At 35.3% G+C, this 26,855-nt stretch overlaps 2 protein-coding genes and 1 long non-coding RNA gene across 3 annotated transcripts; 1 reads left to right on the plus strand and 2 right to left on the minus strand.

Moving 5' to 3' along the window:
• Positions 1-12,073: 12,073 nt before the first annotated feature.
• Positions 12,074-13,377, minus strand: LOC144567198 (RPM1-interacting protein 4 (RIN4) family protein). The gene is made up of 3 exons (XM_078317274.1): positions 13,368-13,377; positions 12,916-13,113; positions 12,074-12,363 (listed from the first exon to the last, which is right to left on the minus strand). The coding sequence occupies exons 2-3, from the start codon at positions 13,099-13,101 to the stop codon at positions 12,313-12,315; spliced, it is 237 nt and encodes a 78-aa protein (XP_078173400.1). The 5' UTR covers positions 13,102-13,113; positions 13,368-13,377; the 3' UTR covers positions 12,074-12,312.
• A 10-nt stretch (positions 13,378-13,387) lies between these two features.
• LOC144567200 (uncharacterized) lies at positions 13,388-20,447 on the plus strand. Its single transcript, XR_013515364.1, has 2 exons — positions 13,388-13,812; positions 19,822-20,447. It is a non-coding gene; the product is annotated as an uncharacterized LOC144567200 (long non-coding RNA).
• Positions 20,026-26,317, minus strand: LOC144567194 (transcription factor TGA2.3-like). Its single transcript, XM_078317269.1, has 11 exons — positions 25,927-26,317; positions 25,454-25,551; positions 25,272-25,345; positions 24,991-25,173; positions 24,824-24,895; positions 24,674-24,733; positions 24,272-24,349; positions 24,107-24,158; positions 23,755-24,026; positions 20,952-21,197; positions 20,026-20,499 (listed from the first exon to the last, which is right to left on the minus strand). Exons 1-11 carry the CDS (start codon positions 26,025-26,027, stop codon positions 20,353-20,355), a joined length of 1,383 nt encoding a protein of 460 aa, XP_078173395.1. The 5' UTR covers positions 26,028-26,317; the 3' UTR covers positions 20,026-20,352.
• Positions 26,318-26,855: the final 538 nt, after the last annotated feature.

Raw genomic sequence — 26,855 nt, forward strand, 5'->3', positions numbered from 1 at the left:
GGGTGGTGGTGGTGGCATTGGTGGTGGCCATGGTGAAGGTTTTGGAGCCGGGGCTGGTTTTGGTGGTTTGGGAGGAGGAATCGGCGGGGGTGGCGGTGGAGGTGGAGGTGGCGGAGGGGGCGGTGGACTTGGTGGTGGTGAGGGACATGGTGGCGGATTTGGTGGTGGCGGTGGCATAGGTGGGGAATCAGCTAGTCATCTTGGCGGTGGTCATGGTTTTGGAGGCGGTCTTGGTGGAGGTCATGGCCTAGGTGGCGGTGGTGGGCTTGGAGTTGGGGTCGGTATCGGGGTTGGTGTTGGGGTTGGTGGCGGTGCAGGTGGCGGCGATGGTGACGGTGACCAACATTAGCAATAATGCTCATGTTTCTGTAATTTTATCTGTGAGAAAAATAATATAATTAGTTTGAGGTAGTTTTTCTTCTTATTTCTTTTTTGGGAGCCCAAGCAGTTACTTCGCATGAGGAGAGTGTGCACCACATTCTTTCTTTTCTTTAGATCATAGTTCTATGAATACCGAGTGAATTTTTAATTCAGAATTTGTCGCAAGTTAAGAAGGTATGTGCCCCGGATATGCACTTGAGCTATATATGCATCACATATATTCAAATTGAAGTATATACTTGCACATGCATCAGTTGGTTTCTCAAAGAAAAAAAAAATCATGTGGCGGTCATAATATCATCCGTTAATCCACCACCTAATAGTTACTGGGACCAAGGAAAGTATTGATTGTTTCTATTCGAATATGGCCACTTGGCCAGCATCTAACCTCACGTAAATTAAAGGACCGTAATGTTAGGTGCTCGTACATTGACCATTGTACAAGCTAAAAGCCTCACACAGGAAGAATTTAAATTTAAAATGATGATGCAATAACTTGTATAGACAAATGAATGAATTTCCCAACAAGATTTTTGTTAGCGATTCAACGATACAACGCTGTTGGGGACATGGGAAGCACTGAAAGTCTGAAATTTCAGTAATGGGTTTGCATAGATTATATTTTATTTATCAAAGGCCCAATTCAGGCCGCTGCAGTCCCAACTTTTGTACCGTATTTGTTTGTAATACGTACAAATGAGAGAGCCTAAAATTTTCTAATAAATCTACACTCTCTGCTCTTATTCATTTCTTCTAATAACACCATCCTTTTTATATAGACTCCAACATAAATTTTAAAAGACCTAAAACATACTAAATAGCAGTTAACTCGTACAATTACTTAAGGGCGTGCTCCAAAATCAGAGACCGTAGAGAAAGAGGAAGGGAAGTGAGGAAGAGAAATGAGAGTTCTCTCCCTCCGAACAATAATTGCTACATCTCGAATTGAAGGTGATAGATTTCGCTAAAAATTAACACCACACTACTCTCTGCTCCCCTCTGAACAGTAACTCCTCTCCTTCGCTCCCTCTCTGTTTCTTCTCTTATGGAATAGGTGAACGACATAGACAACCCCAGAGGCGAATCTGCATTCATTGAATGGGGTCAGTTGACCCCCATTCATTTTCATTTTTTTTTTTGTATTTATACTCTATTTTTAATATAATTTAAACTAAAATATTATGAATAGTGTGAAATTGACTTCATTCATAGTAAATTTTTTTTATATATTTAACTCTCATTCATGTTTGACCTCCATAATCTAAAAGTCTGGCTCCACCCCTGGACAACCCGACAATTAACAGATTTCCCCTTCCTTTCCTTTAATGAAGTAATTCTCTCTCTGGAGCACACCCTAAAGAGTGAGGCTATGGTACTCTGCTGTCTCTGCATGACTCTGATTGGTTTGTACTATGAATTTATATTTTCAAATTTAAAGTTCAAACAATTAATCTTAATTGTACAATATAATCTTCATAGTAAAATATATGTGCCAATCAAGTCTTATATTTAAAACAAAAATTACAATTATCTAAGATAGAAAATATTTGATCTAAATATTTTTGTGCAATTCAAAAGTAGTACCATGGTCTCACACTTACTAAAATACCCTAAAGAATCTAAACAGTTAACTCATCTAGAAAATTATAGTATATTAACCAATACAATTTGACTATTGAACTAATTTAAATTCAAGTGTAATATCCAACAATATATGAGTCCTCTGTGGAGAAAAATGGTTCAACAAAACAATTAATTTGTTAAAAATTATGCGATTAAAAAATATTTTGAATACAGGAGGTGGCAACACAAATATTAAAAGCTTAATCGAGTAGATTTCTGAAAAAGAAATGGTTTAAACGGTTAGGCCTATTTCGGTATTCCCCCTCTTTATACGAGCTAGAAAACAGAGAAAAACAGAGAAACCGCTCTCTCGACTGCTGTAGAATCAACTGACACTCCTGATATCCAATGTTATCAGAACCGGACCGGACATCAACCCGGTAAACTTCCGGGTCAATGGTTCACTGGTTGGACCGGTGAGTCAACCGGTTCAATTGCTGATTTTTTTTAAATAATAACAACTTATAACATGAAAGTCCAAGATGATATTTACTTTTATGCCTACAAATAATTCTATAAATTTAATCTTTATAATTAAGGGTAGCAATATACTTCTACAAAATTAACAAAGCAAGTCAATTGTTTAAATAAATTATATTATGTTAGCTTCATACTATGCTATATTGCCGGCCTCCTTCAAGCATATCCTATTCCAGCATGTTACATATTTTTGTGCTTTTTCAACATATCAATATGACAAAAAATGTATTGCATTTCTGTACGGTGCATACTTAATCCCAATTGTTCAATTTTTTCAACTTCATTTCTTGTTGGCTCATCATGCTGGCTCTACCTCGGATTAAATAAAACAATCAAGAAGCATCGTCAAATTCCCACGAGCCAACCTGCATCTAGGTTTAGAGTCTTGTGCCCTGAATTGGCTAGTTGATTAAGTCAAGTCCGAGCAATGCATTCCTTTCTTCTCAATTTCAATGACCAAGTTTGGAACTGACGACTCGAGTATGTTCTCCTCATCTCTTTATTTTGGTGGCTACAAGGAATTGTCTTAAGAAGGTCAGTTTTGTCCTTTTCCACCTTCGTTGTTGGTTTTGCTTTCCTCTCTGTCGGACATCTTCTTTTTTGTTTGTGTTCTCAGATGGCATAGAAGACCTCTTCGCCCATCTAAGCTTGGTGCACGTGAGCCATGGAAAGTGTTTGTAAGTGGTTTATGTGAGCCACGTTTAAATAGGACAATACCGAATAGAGGAAATGAAAAACTCAAGCGAACCTGTTTTGAACCGGGAATTTGGGTCGGTTTGATTTAGCGTTTTTTTAATAAAACCGGCCGGTTAAACCCCTTTTGAGCGGTTCATTAACTGAAGCGATGTTTATAAAGAACCGAACCGGACAGGTGACCGGTTTCGGTTTTTTCCGGTTGAACCAACCAGTCCGGTCCGGTTTTAATAACACTGCTGATATCAGCTTTTGAGTGAAGACAATTTTTTTTTTTTTTAAAAAGACATAAAATACCCGTTTCATTAAAATGGACAACTTATCTAGTGGTTTGCTTTTACCCGAACGGGTATGACCCGTTTTATCCGACCCGTACCCGTTACCCGAGGTACCCGTACCCGTGCCCGGGTATAGGCGGGTAAACGGGTACACGGGTACGGGTTTGAGACGGACCGGACTCAATGATTCGGGAAAAAACCCGCCCAACCCGTACCCGTTTTACCCGTACCCGAAACCCGTCTACCCGCACCCGTTTTACCCGTACCCGCACCCGTTTACCCGACCTACTTTACCCTTTTACCCGTGTACTTTTACCCGTTTACCCATTACCCTTTACCCGTTTACCCGTTTTTTTTAAATTCAAAATTCAAAATTATTTTGCCGCCGAAAAAAATAATATTAAAAACAGAAAAAAAAACTAAAAAACAGTATTAAAAAAAAAAAAAAAAAAAATACCCGTACCCTACCCGCCCTACCCGACTACCCGTACCCGAGGTACCCGTTACCCGGGACGGGCACGGGTTTGAAACGGGTAGGGTACACTTTTTTAAAACCCTACCCGACCTACCCGTACCCGCCCTACCCGACTACCCGCCCTACCCGTACCCGAGGTACCCGTACCCTACCCGAATTCAATCCACTAAACTTATCTATCCTAATTCTCTAATTTCTATTGAATTAGTTTAAAATGACAAAAATAAAATATTAAAACCAATTTACTATACGAGTGATGCGTGTATATGTAATTTATTTTTTACATTTATTAAGTACAAAATCAAGTATCAAGTAATTAATAAATAATAAAAAAGTAAAGCCATGGTACCAAACACACTGCTGGTTGTGCTTTGATACAGAGAACGTCCGATCTGTGTAAAAATTCACGCAAGATGATGGCCGTAACAGAGCGTTCCGTTAATATTTTAAATTTACCGTGTTTCTCTTTCTCCGCTCTCTCTCCCATTCAACCATCTATTCTCCCCGGCCTCCCTCCGCGCTGAGAGTTCCAGCGGAGTGCTGCCTTCGCCTCTCTTACAGAAGGGGTCGCTCTCTCTCCCCTCGATCTCTTCAGGTTCATCTGTTCGACCCTCTTCCCCTCGACCCCTCTTCTCATTGTTCACTACAACCGACCCTGGAAGCCCTAGGGAGTCTTGGTCGCCACCTCCCCTTTTGTTCTATAATTTTAATCCTGGTTAGTTGGATTCAACTCTAATATGTAGTATTTTTGTTCAGAAATTGTTTCGAAGACTATTTCTTGAAATTTCATATAGCAAATTAGCGATTGGAAAATTAAGGGTCAATTGTAGTTGATTTAGCAAATAAGAAATTGCAGTTTATTTTTGTAGTTCTCTCCTTAGTTAGGGGTAGATTTGTTTTTTACGGAAGCAATTAATAGTTCAGACTAGCACAATCAGATAAGTTCAATCGATTCTTAGCTGAATATTTACACAATTGAAGGTAGAGAATACTCTAGCCATGCCCATATATATATATATATAGAGAGAGAGAGAGAGAGATGGGCTATGGTGCATTGCAATGCATAGGCATCCTTGTGCATTGGATCATAAATCACCGATTCAAAGACCAAATGACCGATTTAAACCGTTCATCTTGTTCTCCATATTAATATGTACTTAGAGACCAAATTTTATATTTTTTGGAATTTTTTTACTATTTATTAAGTTATTTTGAAAATCGCCGATTCAGTGGTCTAGAAATTTTTACTGTTTTTACTGTTCATCCGGATTTTCAGATTTTTAAAGTGCCTTAATAAATAGTAAAAAAATTCTAAAAAATATAAAATTTGAATCAGTGATTTTGGAACGGTTTGGATCGGTCATATGGAGAACAAGATGAACGGTTTGGATCGGTCATTTGGTCTCTCTCTCTCTATATATATATATATATTCTTTGTTATCTAAATGCAAAAACTTAGAAAAAATTCTAGTCACCACTTTCTGAATTTTCGACTTCTTATAACAAATTTCAATGTATATATATATGTTCATATTTTGAATGTATTGTCAGTTTGCTAAGTTGAAAAGAAACTTTTTATCTTGTTCCTAATAAAAGACAATGAGATTCTCTTGGTTTATGACACTAGACTCTTAGGTATTCTATCTACTTAATACATGAGGTAATTATAAGAGCTAACTTTTTAGGATTGAATTATACATTTAAGAATGAATACAAGCAGCAAGATGTCACTTGGAGCTGCTTCATGTAGCATAGCAGTCTCAATCAGCTCGGCACCTTCCTTGGAATCGCCTAATCACGAGAACCACGGTCCCATAAAGCTTTGGATAATGATGTTTTTGTGTTTTACTTAATTTGTTGCCTTTCAAGTAAAATATATATGTTGGTGATATACTTGTGTTTGATATAAAACAGATGGATGGCGATGACCCTTATATCGGGTTTGAAGAATTAAGAATTTCCAAATCTGGAGAGTACATTAGGTAACTTTTCAGTGTTTAAGGAAATACTAAAAGAGAGTACATTAGGTATTGTCGTTGAGCGAGAAAGAGATGTTCTATATGAGGTTATTATAAGGACAAATCCTTTCATTTCTAATTGAATTCCAGAAAATTACATGGTTGAAGTTGATAGAGCCAACAAAAAGTTCTCATGTAATTGCAAAGGGTTTGAATTTGAAGGCCTCCTATGTCAGCATGCAATGAAGGTGCTACATCATGTTGGTATGGAGCACCTACCCTCTTGATATATTCTAAAGAGATGGTGCAAGGAAGCTAATGCTAATGTAAAGAGATCTGTTGGTGAGCAAAGCATGGATGTAGGAGAATCTGAGTCATTGTAAGCATTTAGAAAGGCCACTCTATGCCTTGAGTTCAAAGAACTTGAAGACTTAGCTTCAAATTCTAGTGCTGCCTTTAGAGTTGTAAGGTCAAGGATTGGTGATATAATGAATGAGGTGAGACTTATGGTACCCAACACCAGTTCAACTAAGAAATTAGAGTTGTCTGTACCAATCGAGACAATAGCAGTAGAGGATAAAAAGACAGAGATAAGGAACATACATATCTTGATCCTCCCTTGTCACAGTGCAAGAGGATAAAGAAAAGACCGGCACGCTTCAAACCTGTCATTGAGACCACTGTCAGATGGTGAAGAACTTGCAGCTATTGTCAGACCAAAGAGCCTCATAACATCAGAACCTGCCCTAAGGTATTTTTTTTGTTCAATTTACCATTCTTTTTAGAAAAAAATTGACCAATAATGCCATTATTGTAACAAATTTGATTAATTTCAGCATTTAGAGTATCTTGCTAAAGAAAAGAAAAACCGAGAGGAAGATAAAGGTATCGATGAGAAGACCAGATGGTAACAACTGGAATGGTCACTGAACTTGACACCATTCTTTTCTGTTTTACCAGCTCTGCCATATTTTAGAGGTTTTTCAAGATGGGGGGGACTGTTTTTTGGTAAGGAACCAGGTTCTTAGAGCGAAGGCAAAGCACAACTTCAACTTACTGGTAAGGAGAAGAGTTGTCAGACGCAAGGAAAGAAAGTTACATGGAACCCCCTGTTTGTTTATTCTGTTCACTGCTGGAAAAAGGCGGGTGAAATTAGGGAAGCTGTTTCAATTTGTTAGAAAGTTTCAATAGCTTACTGTTTTTATTACCGCTTTAGACTTCTTGTAATCATGTAAGACTCTTTTCCAATTAATAGATCACACCGTTTTCCTAAAAAAAAGCCAGAAATAGCAGGAAGGTGTTTTTAAATTGATTCTCTGTTTGAACCTGTATTGCTCCTCTGGGCGATAAAATTGTCTTACTTTCCATAGTGGAGAGTAGCTCATATTCCGATGGGCCTGTCTTTTCTCCACAACACGAACAAATCTACGAACAAGTTCACGTTGGTCTTGTATTTTTTTACAAAGCCAAGACCAATTATTAACAATACTTTAATTGTTAATGTTTGTGTCATGTGTATGGATGATGCTGGGACGGTTCTTTCATCCGTTCAATAGCTGCGCCTATTGCGCAGTGTTGTTAGACATATGACACATAGCAAACATTCTTATAGAAGCATGATGAAATACAGTGCTTAAAGTAACTGATTGTTAAGTAGTAGAAGATCAGTAAAAAACCATGACATCTTTTGACATTCCCAATTTTCTCATTTTTGGAACAAAAGATTGGTCAAAATTTTCAGAAGCTCAAACAGCACACTACAGACTGGAACACCAGATAGATAATGAAGAAATAGAGACAGCTCCGAGCAAATACAGGACATAATTTTCTTCTTATAAAAAGGAAAACATAAAAAAGCCTTTCTCATTTTTCTTTTCAATATATCATTACAGTTACCGAAATTTAACTTGGATTAAATAGTCTTTTTCGTTCTCTTTACTTTGATATACTACTATATATATATGTACATTTCGGACATATTTAACGGATAAAAGGGGGCTGCAAAAGAGTGGTCCTTACAACTTGCGGCGAAAAAAAAAAAAATGAAATCGCCTAAAGAATATTCATTGCTGCAAGCAGTCAACAAAATAAATTATTATTATATTAATTATTATTATTATTATTATTTTATTTAAATTATTAAATTATAAAATATTATTAAATAATTTTTATTGGAAGCGGAATCGATAATTAACCATGATTTAAAATCGAGAAAATCGGTAGAAATTCACCGAATTAGATCGAAAACTCAATTTTTTTAAAGTTTACTTTGAAGCATAGTTCACAAGACTCTTCTATTATAATTCAGCTCATTTTGAATAGTTAAACATAATAAAAATAATTTAATGCATTACATTAAATTTCAGCATATTACTTTATAAAACATTTTAGTCTATTCCTTTCACAAAAAAATAACAAATTTATTATGGTCCCACTATCACATTATTCTTATTAACCTTCTTGTTGTCGGAATATTTCAAAATAAATTGATGAAAGACTACCAAAATTGTAACGACTCGGTCAATTTCACTAATTGAGAGCTTTGACTCAGTGAGGAGTAGACAAAACTCAAATCCAGAGGTAGACAAAACCCAAATCCAAACCAACTATATACAAATTTTGTACCATATTTCAAAATTCAGGGCTAGGTGACTGCCTACCCCTGGATATAGGTGGCTCCGCCACTAGCTGCAAGTGCACGATTATCCGAACCGAACCGTTTAATGTTATATTCACATTAAAATGTACTTGGAGATCAAATTTGACATTTTTTGGAACTTTTTTATTATTGTTTTTTAGAATTTTTAAAAATCACTGTTTTTGATTGTCCACAATTTTCTGAAAAATAGTGATTGTAAAAAAATTCTTTTATAGTCCACAATTTTCTGAAAAATAGTGATTCTAAAAAATTCTAAAAGAAAGAGTAAAAAAAAGTTCCAAAAAAATGTCAAATTTGATGATCCAAACACTACATATTGTTTTAATATGAGGATTATATTAACCTGTTTAAATCAGCTTTTTAAACTTTGAAAATAAATATATAATGAGGAGTAGAACTAGGGTGTTCTTAAGCTCACCAAAGTGTTTGGTGAGCTTGATTTCAAAACCCATCAAATCGGTTTCAAATGACGAATCCGAACCGTTGGAACCCGCCTATTTTACGTGTGATGCATCTACATGTGAAATTTTTAAACTTTCGAATTAGTTTAGTATAAAGTCAATTGGTCAAAATTAGAAGGTTAATAAATTAATTTTAGTGCATTCATTTTTTTGAACATTTTTTGACCGCTTGACTTTATACTAAACTAATTCGAAAGTTTAAAAATTTCACATGTAGACGCATCACACGTAAAATAGGCGGGTTCCAACGGTTCGGATTCGTCATTTGAAACCGATTTGACGGATTTTGGAGTCAAGCTCACCAAACACTTTGGTGAGCTTAAGAACACCCTAGTTCTACTCTATAATGAGACCAAATTGGCACTCAATGATTTACTATATTTTATTATGCAATTGATTTTATTTTCCTCGGAATCAACAATATGTATATTTTATGCAGTATGCATGTGCCTCTCACAGTAATTAAGAATACAAGTTGCAAACATGTTAGAGGCACTAGTGGAGAAAAACGTTGACTTCTATTTGTCTATACAAGGAGAGGGATCATCAAGAATTTGATAACCAAATTATAAACTGATGTAAGTGATGAGGTGAAATAAAAATGGCTTCCACGAAATGTCATTCTATGTTTGTTTATCCTTCTCGGTGTAGCAAATCCAGCTTAGTGAATTTGGTGTTGAAGCAGATCTTGGAGCAAGACGTACACTTCAACAACTTGGTGTTAATGATGGCTACCTGGCAGGCCGTCTATTTGGTAGACGTGAACTTGTGCAACTCGAACCTATTATTAGCATTGTATGTTAGTTCAATTATTTAGTTGCAAATTATTTTTACGATACCGAAACCATTTTGGTAAGCGTAATTTTTCCTCATTATTCCTTCCGTAAATTAAAGACAGGGCGGACTCAAGAATTTGGTCAGAGAAAGGCATGATCCGTGCCGAACTCCCATCAGCCTGAGCTATTGTGTCGCTAACCCGCTTGCCCGACCAAACCACTACGTATCCTCCTTGTTGTTTCTCTCTGGTCAAGGATAGTAAACTTGTTCACCAGAAATAGATAATAAACTGGACTAAAAAATTTTCAAATTCAGAAATAGGCAGTTGCATAAGTGCACATTTTGTACTCTGATTTTATGAATAAAAATAAATTTAAGTATTGAAAAGTAGAACCGATCCTCTCCCATTTATTTGTTTCCAACTAAATCGTGTTCAGATTGTTTTGAGTAATTACTCAATTCTGCCAAATTAAAATGCTAACCGTTTAGTTTGAACACCTTATAAGTTGAGAGAAAAACTAAGGCTGCCTCTTTATTTGTTTCTTTTTTCCGTTTTTGAGACTCTATGAATGCATATTGTACATAGATAAGAATGTGCCCCGATTTCGGGCCTCTATTAGTGATGAGGCTTTGGAGAATAAATATATTCAAAATTTAATCCTTGTAATGTGACAATATGTTCTTTCATCATAATCGTTAGTTTCTTTGATGCCAATTTTCTCAGTATAAAAAATTATGATGCAAAATTTAGGTAATGTTCATGGTGCAACTCTATCCTGCTCAGGCGCATCACTCTAGCTCATTTCATTCTAATAAAAAAAATTAAATAAAGAAAACGAGCTCTTTATTTATAACCGTTAGTAACAATACGATTTAGCACTTGTAATTTTGGTTTACGGTTTACGGTTTTTGTAACCGCAATTATCAATCAAATATGAGCTAGACCCTTATTTTTCCTCAAAAAAAAAAAACAATACGATTTAGCACAGTGCTCTTCAAACAGTGCATTAAACTAGCCAACGAACTTTTTGAATTGTCAACGATTTGGTTTTCGTTCTAAAGATTTATTCCAAAGCTAGCTTCAACATGTAAATGTTTCTACAAATCGTTAGATAAACAAGAAAAATTGTTGCCGAATGTTATTCTAGAGATCATTGACTGTTGTTATATTAACAATAACTTTGTCTGCTAATATCCAGGTTAGAGGCACGGGGCTTGGAGACTATCATTCCAAGACATGAAGCCATGTTTGTTGTACACCAATGATGCTTTATTCTTCCTCAAACCGTAAATGAGAGAAGTGCATTCATAGCATTCCAGCAAATATCCGGGTTAAAGGTAAACCTACAAAAATCTGAACTAATACTCACAAAAGATGATGGTGTATGTGGTGCACATGCAATTGGCAGCTCTAATGGGATGTTCTCTTGGATCCTTCCCTTTCAAATACCTAGGGCTACCTTTATCCAAAAAACAACCAATCAGATTGGCACACATGGCTTTGATACAAAAGCTGAACACAAGATTGGCTGGGTGGACAGCAAAGCATCTCACCATTGCTGGAATTAAGCAAAAACGGCGCACATTCTTATCTTTGTACAATATGCATTCATAGAGGCCCAAAAATGGAACAAGAAAAAAATAAAGGCAGCCTTAGTTTTCCTCATAGGGTATAATCTAGACTGTTAGCATTTAAATTTTGCATAATTAAGCAATTACTCAAAACAGTCTGCACGATTTACTCGGAAACAAAAAATGGGAGAGGATCGGATCTACTTTTTTAATGTTTCTAAATGTCCTTTATACATAACGGATTCACTGCAAAGATTTAGTACTTGATACATCATATTGATGAGCTAGTGCTACATTAATTGTGTCAAAACTCACTTTAATATTAATTATTAAAATAAATTGTAAATTTCAAAAACTGATGAAAAATGAATGCATTAAAATTAACTTAAAAAGACTCTGCATGTGACCACTTGACTTGATATTAAAATATTAAATAAATTCAAAAAATTATAAACTTTGCATCAACGCGTCACCCTCATCAAGTAGTTCGGTTTGAACGGTATGGATTCATCATTTAAAGCCTATCCAATGGGTTTTAAAGTTAGTGTCATTTAGGTTCAAATGACATCAATGTCATACTAGCCGGATACCATTGTAAGATATATTAATGGTCAACTTCTATTCAGATGTTCATTGCTGAAAGACTTGTTTTGTTGTGCTGCAGATAAAGCTTTCTATTAATTTGTTCTTTCCTTTCTTCTTGTTTTGTTCTTTTCTTTTTTTTCTTTTCTTTTTTCTTTTTTTTTTTTTTTTTTTTTTTTTAACACTGGTACCTACCCTTGTGTTTATTTGGCTAAGGCAAGGGAATATCCGCCCTTGCATACAACATTGTTATATTAGTGGAAAAATAGCTGACAATTATCAGTTCAATACATAAAAATAGTATTGTACAATGTCTGGCCTGGAGAGTTTAGAATATTTTCCGATGAATCTTAAATAGTATCTAGCTGTAAAATCAGACCATGATACAACAAAGATAGCGTAGCAACTTCTTTTTCTTCTTGAACTGTATGGAAAAACAAAAAGAAAATCATTACAGAGGCTTAATACATTATAAATGCTCTCTAAAACTTACTAAACTTACTGCTGTACTATTTGACTGGTGGTTTTTGTAGGCCGAAAATGTATCGGAGCATATTAAAGGATAATCCAAGGTACCAAATCATCTCTGGTTGCTTAAGGTCAAATTAAGCAATAAGAGTAAACGCCAACAATAAAAGACCCAGAAAAGGGAAGTTCTATCCAATACCCAAAAATCAACTGGGCCGTTAGTTGCAATTGAACTTCTATCCTTATACCAGAATTTAGCTTAATTAGAGTGATAAGAAAAGACAAATGTAATATTTTGATAGTGTACACTATTAACTAGTTATTTTTTTTCAAAATTTTGAACTTCAATGTCCCAATTGTTGCGATCCAAGAAGCACTTTATTAGTTGGTTATGACTTCAATGTAGCAGAAATGCAGCAAAAAAAAAAAAAACTTATTTGGGACCAGATATAGTAAACTCAGAATATAAATTGAAGAATGGGAAGAGCAAACCTAATGGGATGCATACCTTGATAGGTTCATCATCATGATCATCATAGTGGCGATATGTCAGAAGATCGGATTCATTGCCAAGGTTGGCAGGCCTTGCTCCAGACTTTTGATGTTTCCTGTTTGCACGGGCACGGGAAAACACCATGGAGTAATCCGGCATGTCCGATTTCTTGTCCCACCCTCCAAATTTAGGAACAGCCATATATTTGTCCTTCTGATAAAGGGGGGAATGCAATGATACAATTAGCTATGAATTATAAACTTAACGCTGAAACACATGTCAATTTATGTGAATTATATTAATATGATCAATGAGATGGGGATCGCAACAATGAGGCATGTGAATATTTTTCCAAAAACAAACCAAAGTTGGCTGCAAAAACACAATTCAAAACAAAGTGACAAAAGAAATTTTTTTAACTTTTTCTAAGCTTTAATCTTTTTCTATTGTTTTTTGCTATTTTGTACCTCCTTGCGATACGCCTGGCGATACGCCATAGGGGATATCAAAAGGTAGGGAGGTGGTGAAATCCTTCGGAAATACACACCCTCAAATTACTTTTGGGGCGTTTAGGCATTTAAAGAGGTGAGACGTGGGATTTCGTTCTATTTTCCGTGTTATATGGATATCCACTAGTCTTGCTTCCACTACTGTTACCAATCTGTTATAAAACTCTATTTTTGTCATTCCTACTTTAATCTTGTTTTGGATGTTTTTGTGTTTTTGTGAGTTTACCAGCTCAGATTTACCTATTGATCGGAAAAAAGAAACAAAGGTTTTGTGCTAAGTAATTGATATAAGATACATCAGTTTATAATTTTCCGAGTAAACATCAAGCAAAAAAGGGATGCCACAAATTAATCCCCAACGTAATAATATATCATTTGACACCAGTCCTGTAGTAGAAAAAGAGTAGGGTTAAAATGTCACCATCGGTTTTGTGTCCCGTGATGTTCCAACGATGTTCCAACATCGTTATCTCTATTTTTAAAGTATAAACAGTCGATCCGAACTGCTTAATATGATCTTCATAATAAAATATGCTTTGATACAAAATTTTATATTTTTTAAAACTTTTTTGTTATTTTTTAAGATAGATACAAAATCACTGTTTTTAGAAGATTATGGAACATTCAAAATTCAAAAATAGTAATTTTATACCTCTGAAAATTAGTAAAAGAATTATAAAAATTATAAAATTTGTTATTCAAGCACATTTTAATATGAAGATCATGTTGAACGGTTCAGATCGATTATTTAGACTATGAAAATAGTGATAATGATGTTGGCACATGATGAAACACAAAACCAATAGGACATTTTAACCCTACTCGTAGAAAAATATGTGTAGGCCTTCTAATGAACTGGATCCAACCCAAAACTCGGTCCAGTTCTATCAACCTTCATTAAAGGTCTAACTCGAACTCGGATCAAATATGAAGAAAATAGTCCGGCTAGACTCGACCCATTTGCTCAACTCAGCTCGACCCAAACTCAACTCTTGAGTTGTGAATAAGTCGCTAAAATGCTGAATTATATTGGTTTACGACTTTACGGCCTGTTTGCCACCTATTCGCTGAAATGTTATTTTTAAAAGTATGAATGTTTATGTTCCAAAATTTAATTTTCTGCTGAGTTTTTAAAGCAAATTATTAGCTGCAATTTCTTTTCTTGTTTTTTTTTCAAATTATAAGTTCCAAATAACACAGCGTCGTTTAAAAATATTGGTGCTCACATTTTGGCATTGATAATAAAGCATATCAAAATAATTTACTGCTAGTTTTCCAAGTGATAAAAAAAATATTTCGAATATTTACTACTAATGACATGTTATTGGAATCTTAACTGTTAACTTTGTTAAAAATATATCATCATTTCGTTTTTAAAAGTTTCAAACATAAACCCAAAATCTTACGAACAGACCCAACTCGGATTCAGATCAAATATTACATAACTAAAAGCATCACCTTATCTAACCTAAGATGATTCAAAACAACAAACGACAACAAAATAACAGTAATCTTAAGTAAAAGTATGAATGTTTTTTGTTCCAAAATTTAATTTTCTACTGAGTTTTTAAAGCAAATTATTAGCTGCAATTTCTTTTCTTGTTTTTTTTTCAAATTATAAGTTCCAAATAACACAGCGTGGTTTAAAAATATTGGTACTCACATTTTGGCATTGATAATAAAGCATATCAAAATAGTTTACTGCTAGTTTTCCAAGTGATAAAAAAAATATTTCGAATATTTACTACTAATGACATGTTATTGGAATCTTAACTGTTAACTTTGTTAAAAATATATCATCATTTCATTTCTAAAAGTTTCAAACATAAACCCAAAATCTTACGAACAGGCCCAACTCGGATTCGGATCAAATATTACATAACTAAAAGCATCACCTTATCTAACCTAAGATGATTCAAAACAACAAACGACAACAAAATAACAGCAATCTTAAGCCAAAACAGAACATCAACTAGAATCAGATATTTAACTTTCTAAAGAACATAAACTTTTGCAAGCAATTCCACAAAAGCATAAAAAACTAAAGCTGCTAGAACATTCATCTTTTTCAATTGCCATGTGATTTTCTTTTTCCAAATCATCACTCCAAAAATATCATATCACTCGCTGATCCTGTGATATTTTATAAAAGAGCAGATTTTTACTTTAATTCTTTCTAACGAAAAAGAATAAATGTGACTCATCGATCCCTCTGACTTGGTATATGTTCAAGACTAATGTGACTCACTGATGTGTTGTATGAAGCTAATAAAATGATAACCTTAATTTCAACTAATTTGGTCAGATTGTAAACTTAGGGTGTTGAACCTTAAGGACACAGTTTTGGTCAACTGAGTTATAATAATTCAATTATCCAAACTAATCAAATTTTAAGAGTTGTTTGCGAAAAACTAATTTACTTAGTCTGGTTGGGTTAAGGCTTACCCTACATGAAAGCATATAAGATAGAATAGAAAGAGCAATCAAATATTACAAAAACATTTCAAGTATCAAGTAAAGTTGATTAAAATGTCACATTTATTCAACATGAAAAATTATATATGCCCTATCACATGCATGAAAAATTCAACATGAAAAATAGATAAAAAGGCACAAAGGTAAACAATTTTACTTTATTTTCCTAAAATCAAGAAAACCACAAAACTCCAAAGCCCTTAAATTCATAATTAGATCTTGCAATTAGCAGATTATTGCAAATATGATTTAAATTTTAAAAAAAATTATAAATAAAGTATTCACCTCTAACACTAATCAAGAATGCGGCATGAATGGACGAAATTGGTCCAAGTTGAAGCTCTCATTAATAGAGGCAAACTAATCCTTTGAGCAAGTGAGTGCCTCAATTGTCTCCGGTGTCATAGAACTCCGCAAGTGATCTGTCAACCGACCAGCTGCATTAAAAGTTGACTCAGATGCAATGGTTGACACTTGAACCGTCAAGAAATATCTTACCATCTTTGCCAAAGTTGAATACAGTTCCGAATTTTTTTCTCCACTATTGCAAAATATCAAATTCTTCATCCGACTCTAGCACCACGGCATCTTCCAAACAGTTATCCAACTCGAATCTCTTTTGTCGCGATCAACAGTTTTGAGAATAAAATTTCTGAAAACTAATCTCAAGCTTCTTTTGTTTCTCATTTTAACATTTCACTTGCGGTGACATACTAGTTGTTGTTTGGCCAGTTGTGCTCTCATATTCTTGATACCATTTTTTAAGCAACTTCTTCACACGTTCTATTCTTTCTTTGTACAAATCAGTTCCTTCTCCATATGCAATACCAAAACAGAATTTCACCCATTCTAACTTGTATCGAGGATCAAAAACACAAGCTAATGTTAGTATCCCGTTCGACTTTTTCCAATATTTTTGGAATTTCTTTAGCATCTCCTTTGATAAGCTTAATTTGCAAAATGTGATTAGTATAATCTTCCAACAAAGTGCTACGAATAGTCCAAACCTCCTTCAAGTACGCATGTGAAGAAGGTTGCCTAAAGGTTGAAAATGTCTTTGTTGCATCCAAGAATACCCGCAAAAACTTTTTTATTTCTACTGCCACATTCCAATCCTCCGAACTAAGAACAATCACCGCACTACCACCTCCATACCTTAGCAAGGCATCCTTGTACTTCAAAGCTTCAACGACCATATCATAGGTTGAACTCCATCGAGTTATGCAGTCTAAAGTCAAGCCTCTTTTAGATAGTAACTGCATCGCATTTAAGATTTGGAGTCACGGGCCACTAGAAGTTATATACCGCATGAACTATCTAATTTTTGCCAAAGCCTCCCGAATGTTCTCCATACCATCATGCACCATAATGTTTAAGATGTGGGCCCCACAAAAACATGCTTATCTCAAAATGTGTTCCAAAAACATCATTGCATTATTGTTGGCTGAACAGTTATCAAGAGTGATTGTGAACACCTTATCATCCAACTTCCACTCAAATATATTTTTTTTATAGATTATGCAATGTTATGACCCGAATGTGGATAAGGTATTTGATAGAAAGGTATAATATTTTTGTGAATATTGAATCCCTTATCGATATAATGTGATATTAGGCACAAATATTCCAAATTGACACTTGAAGTCAGAATATCAAAAGTAAAAGACATGTGCGAATCCAATTCTTCAAACTCGTTCAACGATACCCCCTTTCCTGCCTTAAATACCTCTACAACATTCCTCAGAGTCTGACACCAACAGCTCTGTACTCGAGTCTTAGTGATTTCATAGTAAGTTCCCAAAATCGACTTTCAATGACCGAAAAATGGTATTTCATCATCTATGAACGACATCGTCATGAGATCAAGGATCAAATTGGGATCATATTTGAAACTAGACAGTCGCCTCCTTTACCCGATGAAAACATCTCCCTTGCTTCCTCGTTGATTTGTTTGCATAAATCTTTGATATGCCGATTTAGGTAAGAAGTCCCCAAAGTAGGACCGTGAGCTAACACTTTAGAACAATGTATGCACACAACTGAGTCGTCTCCTTTTTGCTCGAAATGGTCCCATGCATTGTATCTCTTTTTTTCGGTTTTGCCTTACTTCAATCGATCCACTTTGAGAATCTCCAGCATCAGGGTTTGCTTGCGAATGAGATTGAGACATTAACTCTACAAAAAAAAAGTTTCATCTCTTGATTAGTTATCAATTTAAAGAGGTAAAACAACAAGCACCGAAAAGAAAACTTTATTGATAATTCACACCAAAAAGAGAACTTTATTGAAAGAGCTACTAAGTTGTATAAATGGTATGATCAAGCACACCAATCCACACTTGAGTATAACTTGGATGTTCATGAGCTCACCAAATTATTGAAATTGACTTGAGATAATCACTAACATGTTGTTGATCTCCTAAAGCCCTTGAGAAGAAAATTTTCAAAAGTAAAAAGAAGCCAATTCTTACAGCTGAAATATAAAAAAAATAACAGGTAACTATCATCAAGCTTAAGAGACAAGAAAGATAATGCCCAAATAAATGTAACAAATACTCTACATTTGGATCATCTTATTAGTTAGTACATTTCTGATAAGATAAAGAAAATCCTCAGTGAGTAACTTCCCTCTCTTAGATGCTACATTCTGAGCTTTATGCACCTAACAAATGACATTATTTGATAGCAATTAATGCTAACTAAAAGAAATTTCAAATAATTCATCATGCAATACCAGTCCAATAAGCAATATTTTGGGCAACTTCACAGTTTCAGACATTATTTTGCAATATCAGAATCCAAGTCAAAGCTGGCTAAGAGTTTAGAGGACAAGAGTTTAGCAGCTAAATCAGTGACACTAAAAATAGATACTAGTATTTCAAAATTGAGGTATGGATAGTAACTCCTTGGATTAGACCACTGGTAACAGTTTCAGATATCAATTCGCAAGTATGTTTCATAAATGAAATAGATTCTCTCTTTTTTTTCTAACTGTCATTATCACCCCCAAGTTACCATTGTGTAATAATTGCTAGAGTCTCCAAAACAGCTTGTACATACAGTAGCATTTGATGATTACAACAACCAGTTTTGCTTGTCAGTAACCTTTTGATAATAGAGAGAGTATTTCATAGAACAAAAGTTTTGCTTGTCAATAGCCTTTCAAACCATGCTAAAATACAGAAAATTTGAGCTTTGCAAATTGGACCTTGAGATGTTTGTAGCTCAGATGGTATGAACTGAATATAGACTAATTTCTATTTTATCCTAGAAAGAATTTACAAAGCAATAGGAAAACACGGAGGAAAATCACACCTACTTGATTATCTGCAATGCTATTATTGAAGCTATTCTTGTCTGGAGCTGCAAACGGAAACAGTGACATGTAAGAATCAGAGAAAAAAAGTATCTAATAACACCTTTGAACTCTGCATGAGCAATTTTATCAACATAAATGTATTAGAATAAGCGAAGTTCGTTTCTAATTAATCCTTCTATTGTTGTATTTCCTTTTTGCAATTACAAGTGGTAGCTAATTTCGTTTCTAATTAGTCCTATTGTCCTTCACTTCCAAAATCAATGGAGAGGGAGCAAAAGACAGATAACTATAGCGATCTGACGAGGGAGACAGTACGCAAAAATAGGCGAGCAGAAGAGATAGCGATCTGAGAAAATGGCAAAGAAGAGGAGGCGACGAAGAGTAAGACGACAGTGCGCGAAGAAGAGGCAGCAGCAAAGAGGAAGGAAACAGTGCGCAATTCAACTCAATGAGCAGCTCAAATCGGATCAGTTTGGCTCAGTTAGATTAGGGATGAATTATTTCGAGTTCAGACCAAGTTTGGACTCAACTCGAATTGAACGCTCAATTTGACTCATTTATATAAGAACCCAGCTCAAAGTCCATGAGCCGGCCCAGAACATTTAGGAGGCCTAAATAGGTGTTGTTTTTGTCTTTCAATTAGACTTTGAAGTAATCTGCCGAAAAAATAAAAATCATTATTTAAAATTTCCTTATTTTACTCAAGAATAATAAAAACCAACTACGATTACAATATTAGAAGATACACCAGTACCAAAAAGGAAAAAAAAATATAGTAAGCCATGCCCAGCACTCCCTCAAGAGTCAAGAACCAGGTCTTTAGTTGCATGGGACTTCTAAGCATGTCCAACAATAATAAATTCTTTTCCACTGTTCAAATACACAATTGTATGCGTTGTTCACTAATCCATCTACACAAACCAGTAACAGAATTGAAGTGCTATTCCATGTCATTTCTAGGTGTTATCTCAAAGAAACCTTACATAGCATGTATTAAATAAAACAGTTACAAGTTACAACAACTAATGTACATTGTAAACATGACCACGCAGATGTGAAGACACCACCATATGTGCAATTCCTCCGTAGTATTTTATTTAGTTTTTGCAATGATAGGAACTAAAACCCAATTTTGACACCTTCTAAATTTCTACTCCCGAGGTCGAGCAAGCCACAGGGAACTCAAGGCACGGAGACGGGATGAATAGTCAGCTATGACAAGGTGGCCCCGTGCACACTGACGTATTGTTAATATACGCTGTATTTGTTGCAGTGTCTGCTGCCTCAAGTTGTCAGCCTGTAATAAACAAATGGAAGATGCAAATGGACATCGTAGCTCTAGTGTAAGTTACTTGACAATGCAAAATGACAACATAAATGAGTTCTGCTGCAACTGAACAGTTGCAACTTCACCACATATGCTCAGTATGTCTAGAAAAGGTTCGGTAAAAAGAACAAACAGTGTAAAATAAGCTGCACAGTATTATAGTTATGATACCCTTACAAGGATAAGTTAACCTTTTGGGTAGAAAGTGATACAATCAAATAGAAATTTCAGAGGGATATATCAACATGCTTAATGTTTGCTCGCAGTCTGAAAAACAATCCATCATCTACTGCAATTATAAAGAAGCAGCTATTGCAGGTTCATACTGACTGGTTTTTCACTTGACCAATTCACAATAACCCAGACACAGCACATCACTTTACAAACTAAGTACAGTTCCTTTGAGAAAAGTAGCTAAATACCTGGCGAAGAAAATTTTCTAGAGTGCCAAGTTTGCCCATGGCCATGGCCATCTGGCCCATGTAGTTCGCCACATTGCCTGAAGAGCCAGAGGGGCCCAGCGACCCGGCCAAAGTCTCAGCCAGGGACTGCTGCAGAGCCTCCATGCCTTGCGAAAGGGCGTCTTCGGCCTGTTGGGATGATTGCAGTACGTTGCATAGGCCTGACATCTGCTGCTCTGTCAGTGGCTCCAGCTGGGTGCTTAGTAGCTGCAAATTTGTCATTGTTCCATAAAATTTTCCTATCTTCTCAAGTTCATAACATGCACAATATAAGTACATAAATTTACAAAAGAGAAGCCCATGCTAATGAAGTTAAAGAACACCTTTATAGTTCCTTGTTTCAATAACTTGTAGTCCTTATCTTATTAAGGAATCAGAAAAAGATAAAATAATAAAATCACACTAGAAAAAATTAAACAAAAGTGTTTAAGCCACATCAAGGGCAAGGGCATTTTCTCATTTCACACTCTAAATCATTGCATCACTGCATGGTATAAATGAAACCAAAGACAAGCCAACAGCTTGAACTTAATTTTAAATCTCTTAAATAATAAGCTATGGATATGATTAAAGCTGAAAGTAATTTCACATCTTTATCATGAAATACAAAAAAAAAAAAATATATATATATATATATAGAGTGTGACTAATATGCTTTCAGTCGCACTTCGGCTGAAGTGCTACCGGTCCAAATTTCAAATTTCAAAATTCAAAAAGTCAATCTGAACCGTTAGATGTGATCTCTATATTGAAATGTGCTTGGAGACCAAATTTTACATTTTTCTGAATTTTTACTATTTATTAAGCCACTTTGAAAATTGTTGATCCAACGGTGGCTTAACAAAACAGTAAAATTAGAAACCACCGTTGGTTCAGCGATTTCCAAAGTGGGTTAATAAATAGAAAAAAAATTCAAAAAAAATATAATATTTGGTCTCCAAGCACATTTCAATATAGAGATCACATCCAACAATTCAGATCGACTTTTTGAATTTTGAAATTTGAAATTTGGACCAGTAGCACTTCGGCCGAAGTGCTACCGAAAGCATATTAATCACACTCTATATATATATATATATATATATAAGAGAGAGGAGGGATCCAATTACATCATTTTTTGGTGACAACGGATTACACCCTATGTTTTTAAAGTCCAAACAGTCGATCCAAACCGTTCAACATGATGGATATGTTAAAATGTGCTTGCAGATCAAATTTTACATTTTTCTGAATTTTTTTACTATTTATTAAGATAGGTACAAAAATTCGATGGTCTGAATATAGCGATTTTGTTAAATACTTAATAATTAGTAAAAAAAAATTCAAAAAAATGTAAAATTTGATATGCAAGTACATTTTAACATATCCATCAAGTTAAACGGTTTGGATCGACTCTTTGGAATTTAAAAACTTTGAAAATGGAAAGTGTAATTCGGTGTCACCAAAAAAGAGTGTAATTAGATCCCTCCTCATATATATATATATATATATAGAGGAGGGATCGGATGACACCCTTTTTTGGTGACATCGTGCATTTTCAAAGTCCAAACAGTCGATCCAAACCGCTCAAGTTGATGGATATGTTAATATGTGCTTGCAGATCAAATTTTACAATTTTCTGAATTTTTTTATTATTTATTAAGTATTTAACAAAATCGTTATATTCAGACCGTTGAATTTTTGTACCCATCTTAATAAATAGTAAAAAAGTTCAAAAAAATGTAAAATTTGATCTGCAAGCACATTTTAACATATCCATCAAGTTGAACGGTTTAGATCGACTATTTGGACTTTGAAAATGCACGGTGTCATCCGGTGTCACCAAAAAAGGATGTCATCTAATCCCTCATATATATATATATATATATATAGAGGTGGGCTACGGTGAGTTGCGAAGTAAAACGCGTTTCTACTTCACGCCGTATTTTTATTTTGAAAGTCCAAACGACCGATCCGAACCGTTAAATGTTTAATCCATATTGAAATGTGCTTGGAGACTAAATTTTACATTTTTTGGAATTTTTTTACTATTTATTAAGCATTTTTGAAAATTGCTGCTTTGCTGTGAACAGTAAAAAACAGTAAAATTTTCTGAACCATCAGATCAGCGACTTTCAAAATTGCTTAATAAATAGTAAAAAAATTCCAAAAAATGTAAAATTTGGTCTCCAAGCACATTTCAATATGGAGAACAAGATGAACGGTTCGGATCGACGTTTTGAACTTAAAAATCACAAAATATGAGCGTGAAGTAAAATAGTCGCTTTACTTCGCAACTCACCGTAGCCCACCTCTATATATATATATATATATATAGAGAGAGAGAGAGAGAGATGAGTTACGCTACTCCATAGAGTAAAATGCGTTTGTACTCCACGTCGTATTTTCATTTTGAAAGTCCAAACGACCGATCCAAACCGTTAGATGTGATCTCCATATTTAAATGTGGTTGGAGACCAAATTTTACATTTTTTGGAATTATTTTACTATTTATTAAGCAAAAAAATTTCTGTGAACAGTGAAAAACAATAAAAATTTCTGGACCATCAAATCAGCGATTTTCAAAATTGCTTAATAAATAGTAAAAAAACTCCAAAAAATATAAAATTTGGTCTCCAAGGACATTTCAATATGGAAATCATGTTGAGCTATTCGGATCGATCGTTTGAATTTTCAAAATAAAAATATAGTGCCATGGAGCACCAACGCGTTTTACTCCATGGAGTAGCGTAGCTCATCTATATTATAAGCTTAAATTTTGTACCTTCAGAAGCTCAGAGGGACGAAAACCACCTAACCAAAGGAAGCACCTCTCAGCTGGTGTCTTCCACATACCAGAGAGAACATGAAATACATCAGCCTTGGCAGCAATCCCCTTTAACCTGAATATCTCATCATAATGTGACATTATTGCATCAACAATGGCTCGTAGATCTGTATCACTTGCATGTGCATTAACTGCAGTTCTAAGCTCATTTATCTTGCGGTTGTGCTCTTCTAGCCACCTAGCATATTCCATGTCAAAGGCCAACGCGCCTGCGAGAAAAAATTCATGTTACTAAAAGATTTAACAGTTGCATTACATATAAAAGGGAGAACAAAGGAACTGGTATTACCATTTCCACTCATAGCATGACTTTGATCAACAGAGCCAGAGATAAAGATCCCCTACAAAGTAAAATATGTATATATACAACGATGTTGCTCAGTATTACTCCCAGATAGAAAGTGATCCTTGACAATAATAGATATTTCTAAAAGTGATTGACAAAATTGATTACCTGCTGGCGGGCCCTCTGTAGTTCTTGCTCCAATTGGGTAAGCTTCAGCCTGCTATTCTCCAGTTGTTGTACATATGCCTTTGACGAAAAAATAAATCAGTAAACAAAGATATAAGCAAACACATAATTGATAAAACAAAAAATACTTGCTAAAAAAAACTTGTGAAGCACCAAGTCTGCAAATACTTTAATAAAGTGCAAGTGAAAATGCACTTAAAGAGTTGTATTACTCTATGAAAAGTAAGGGTCTAGCTAAAAAAAAAAGAGAACTATAATTGAGTTCCAACCAGCATATAGGATTACCCACAACCACTAGTTAGACAACTCATATTCTGTATTGAAAGCAGTAACTTCTCACAATTGTTCGTCCCCTTTAACATAATTAAAAAGAAATAGGTATACCTTCTTTCGGAGACGGCTTTTTCTTGCCGCCTCACGATTCTGAGCAAGCCTCCGAAGTGTCTACAAATAAATTTTCACGTAATCAGTCAATATATTTAACACACAGAAATGACACAATTCATAATCAACAGGGAAATTTTCGGTCATTACTTTCTGATCCCCAGATTTCTCTTTTGACCTGTCAGAATCAGAAGCCCCCAATGCATGTTGTCCTTGTTCTAACTGCACATTCAACATCAAAGGTTATAATATGATGCCAAGAAGTTTATTAGTTTTTTTTCATTACAAAAGAAGAAACTGAAGATAATTTATGTGACCATATTGTTTCTCTCATCAGTATCAACATCTGTCGATGTGTCCGTTCTTGGGCTACCATCAGCCATGTTGGACTCACCCCAATTTTCAAAATGGCCAGCAGGAAGGTTTGCCAGGTTGGATTGTGGGCCCAAATTGACAGGTGCAAACCGAGATGATGGTGAAATATCTGCTAAGGTGACAGTCTTGGAGACCATAAATAAAAGTTGTCAGTGATAAAAAACTGAAAATTGGCATGATATTTTAAAAAAGGTACGTCAAGTATAAATGAAGAGACTATCACCTGGTTAGGTGCACCAATCTGAGATGGTTCAGAAGGATTGCCTTGTATTGACGATCTTATGTTAAATAAAGGGTCTGATAAATAAGGAATTAAACAAAAGGTTTTACACAGTAGTGATAGTGATAATCTAATGATGACAAGACAAATAAGGACTAGGAGAGAGAGAAAAAAAAAATGCATACTTCTGGATTGGCTGGGGAGATCTTCTACCTGGATTCCAATTGATCTTTCTATTGCCTCAAAATCAGAGATCCTTGGAAGCATTCTATTCTCTTGCACACTATAACAAGTAATTAGATAACTAACTCAGAATAGAGATACCAATACCTTGTGGACATTTGGCAATACTATTAGCAACAATTACACAATACCAAAAATAGTACTTAAAGTAACGTTACTTGTCAAACTTCAACAAGGTTGACTCTAGGAGAAGTACGGGAATTCAAAATGCATTACTTATGTGTTGGACCCTAAGTTACCTGAGTGCAAGGCCTCCAGTTCTTAAATACTTTCAAAGACAATAACAAAAGAAATCAGTAGATAACAGGGTAGCCGTTCTCAAAAACAACAACGTACTAACTACTAACAACAAATAATTAACTAGTACAAAAGAAGTAGAGAAGGAAGCAGAACTTATTTGATAGAATCGACATACACTGATTGAGCCACTGGAAGCAAAGAAGAGAAGCTCGGCATCCCGTTAACCAAACCCGTACCATCTTCTGCGCCCCGTAACCCTCCTTCTCTACTCCCCATCCAAGACCCGCACCATCATGCCAATTTTCCAACAAAACCCGAAAAAAAATAGAGGAAGTCAACCAAATCTCCCAACGTGCGACTTCTGCAGCACTGCTCAACCGAAGAAGAAACGATTTGTCGGGGGGTTGTTAGAAACCCTAGGTTGGGGACTTTGGTAGGTTTGGGTTTTGGCGAGTAATCGGAGCTAATTGAAAAGGGGATTGGAACTTTGGAAGTTTGGAGGAAAACGATGGGGGCAGCGGTGTGGTCACCGCGGTGCGCACTTGCCACAATCTCTCTTTTGACTGCCCGCTTTTTCTGCGTGGGTGGAGATGGGGCCTCATTCTTCCGTAGATAGAATTCTGTGACTTACTATGAAGCGGTTACTGATTCTACGTAGTCCTGACTCGTTGCGTACTTCTATTACTAAGTTTTTTTGACAGAGCAAATTTGGACTCTGGAAGATGTGCTTGTTTGTATGCGGACCAAGAGAGAGAGTGTCGCAGCGCTGACAAAGCAGCGCAGCAACAGCAAAAGGGTCTGACGTCTGGTCTCAATTACTGTTTCATAATTCATACCGAAAGACAATTACAGAAGTACTGATTTCTGGGGGCCCATAAATATTATGTTCTAGTAAGCTTGTTCGTATGTGACTTGCAACAGGATCTGTTACAGAGATCCGGGAATAGAGAACCAGCCAACCAGGTATCTCTGCTGTCTCGTTTATTAGGCAAGGTAATGGGCTGATAAGGCTGAGATCATTTTTGTGTCTTCAAATTGGAAAATGATACCAGCCCAGGCTCGGCCCAAAACTTAACTATGGACTTTAAATGAGCTGGTACTTTT

The sequence above is a fragment of the Carex rostrata genome, chromosome 16 (assembly GCF_964058835.1).
Source record: "Carex rostrata chromosome 16, lpCarRost1.2, whole genome shotgun sequence".
In the NCBI taxonomy this organism is placed as follows: Eukaryota; Viridiplantae; Streptophyta; class Magnoliopsida; order Poales; family Cyperaceae; genus Carex; species Carex rostrata.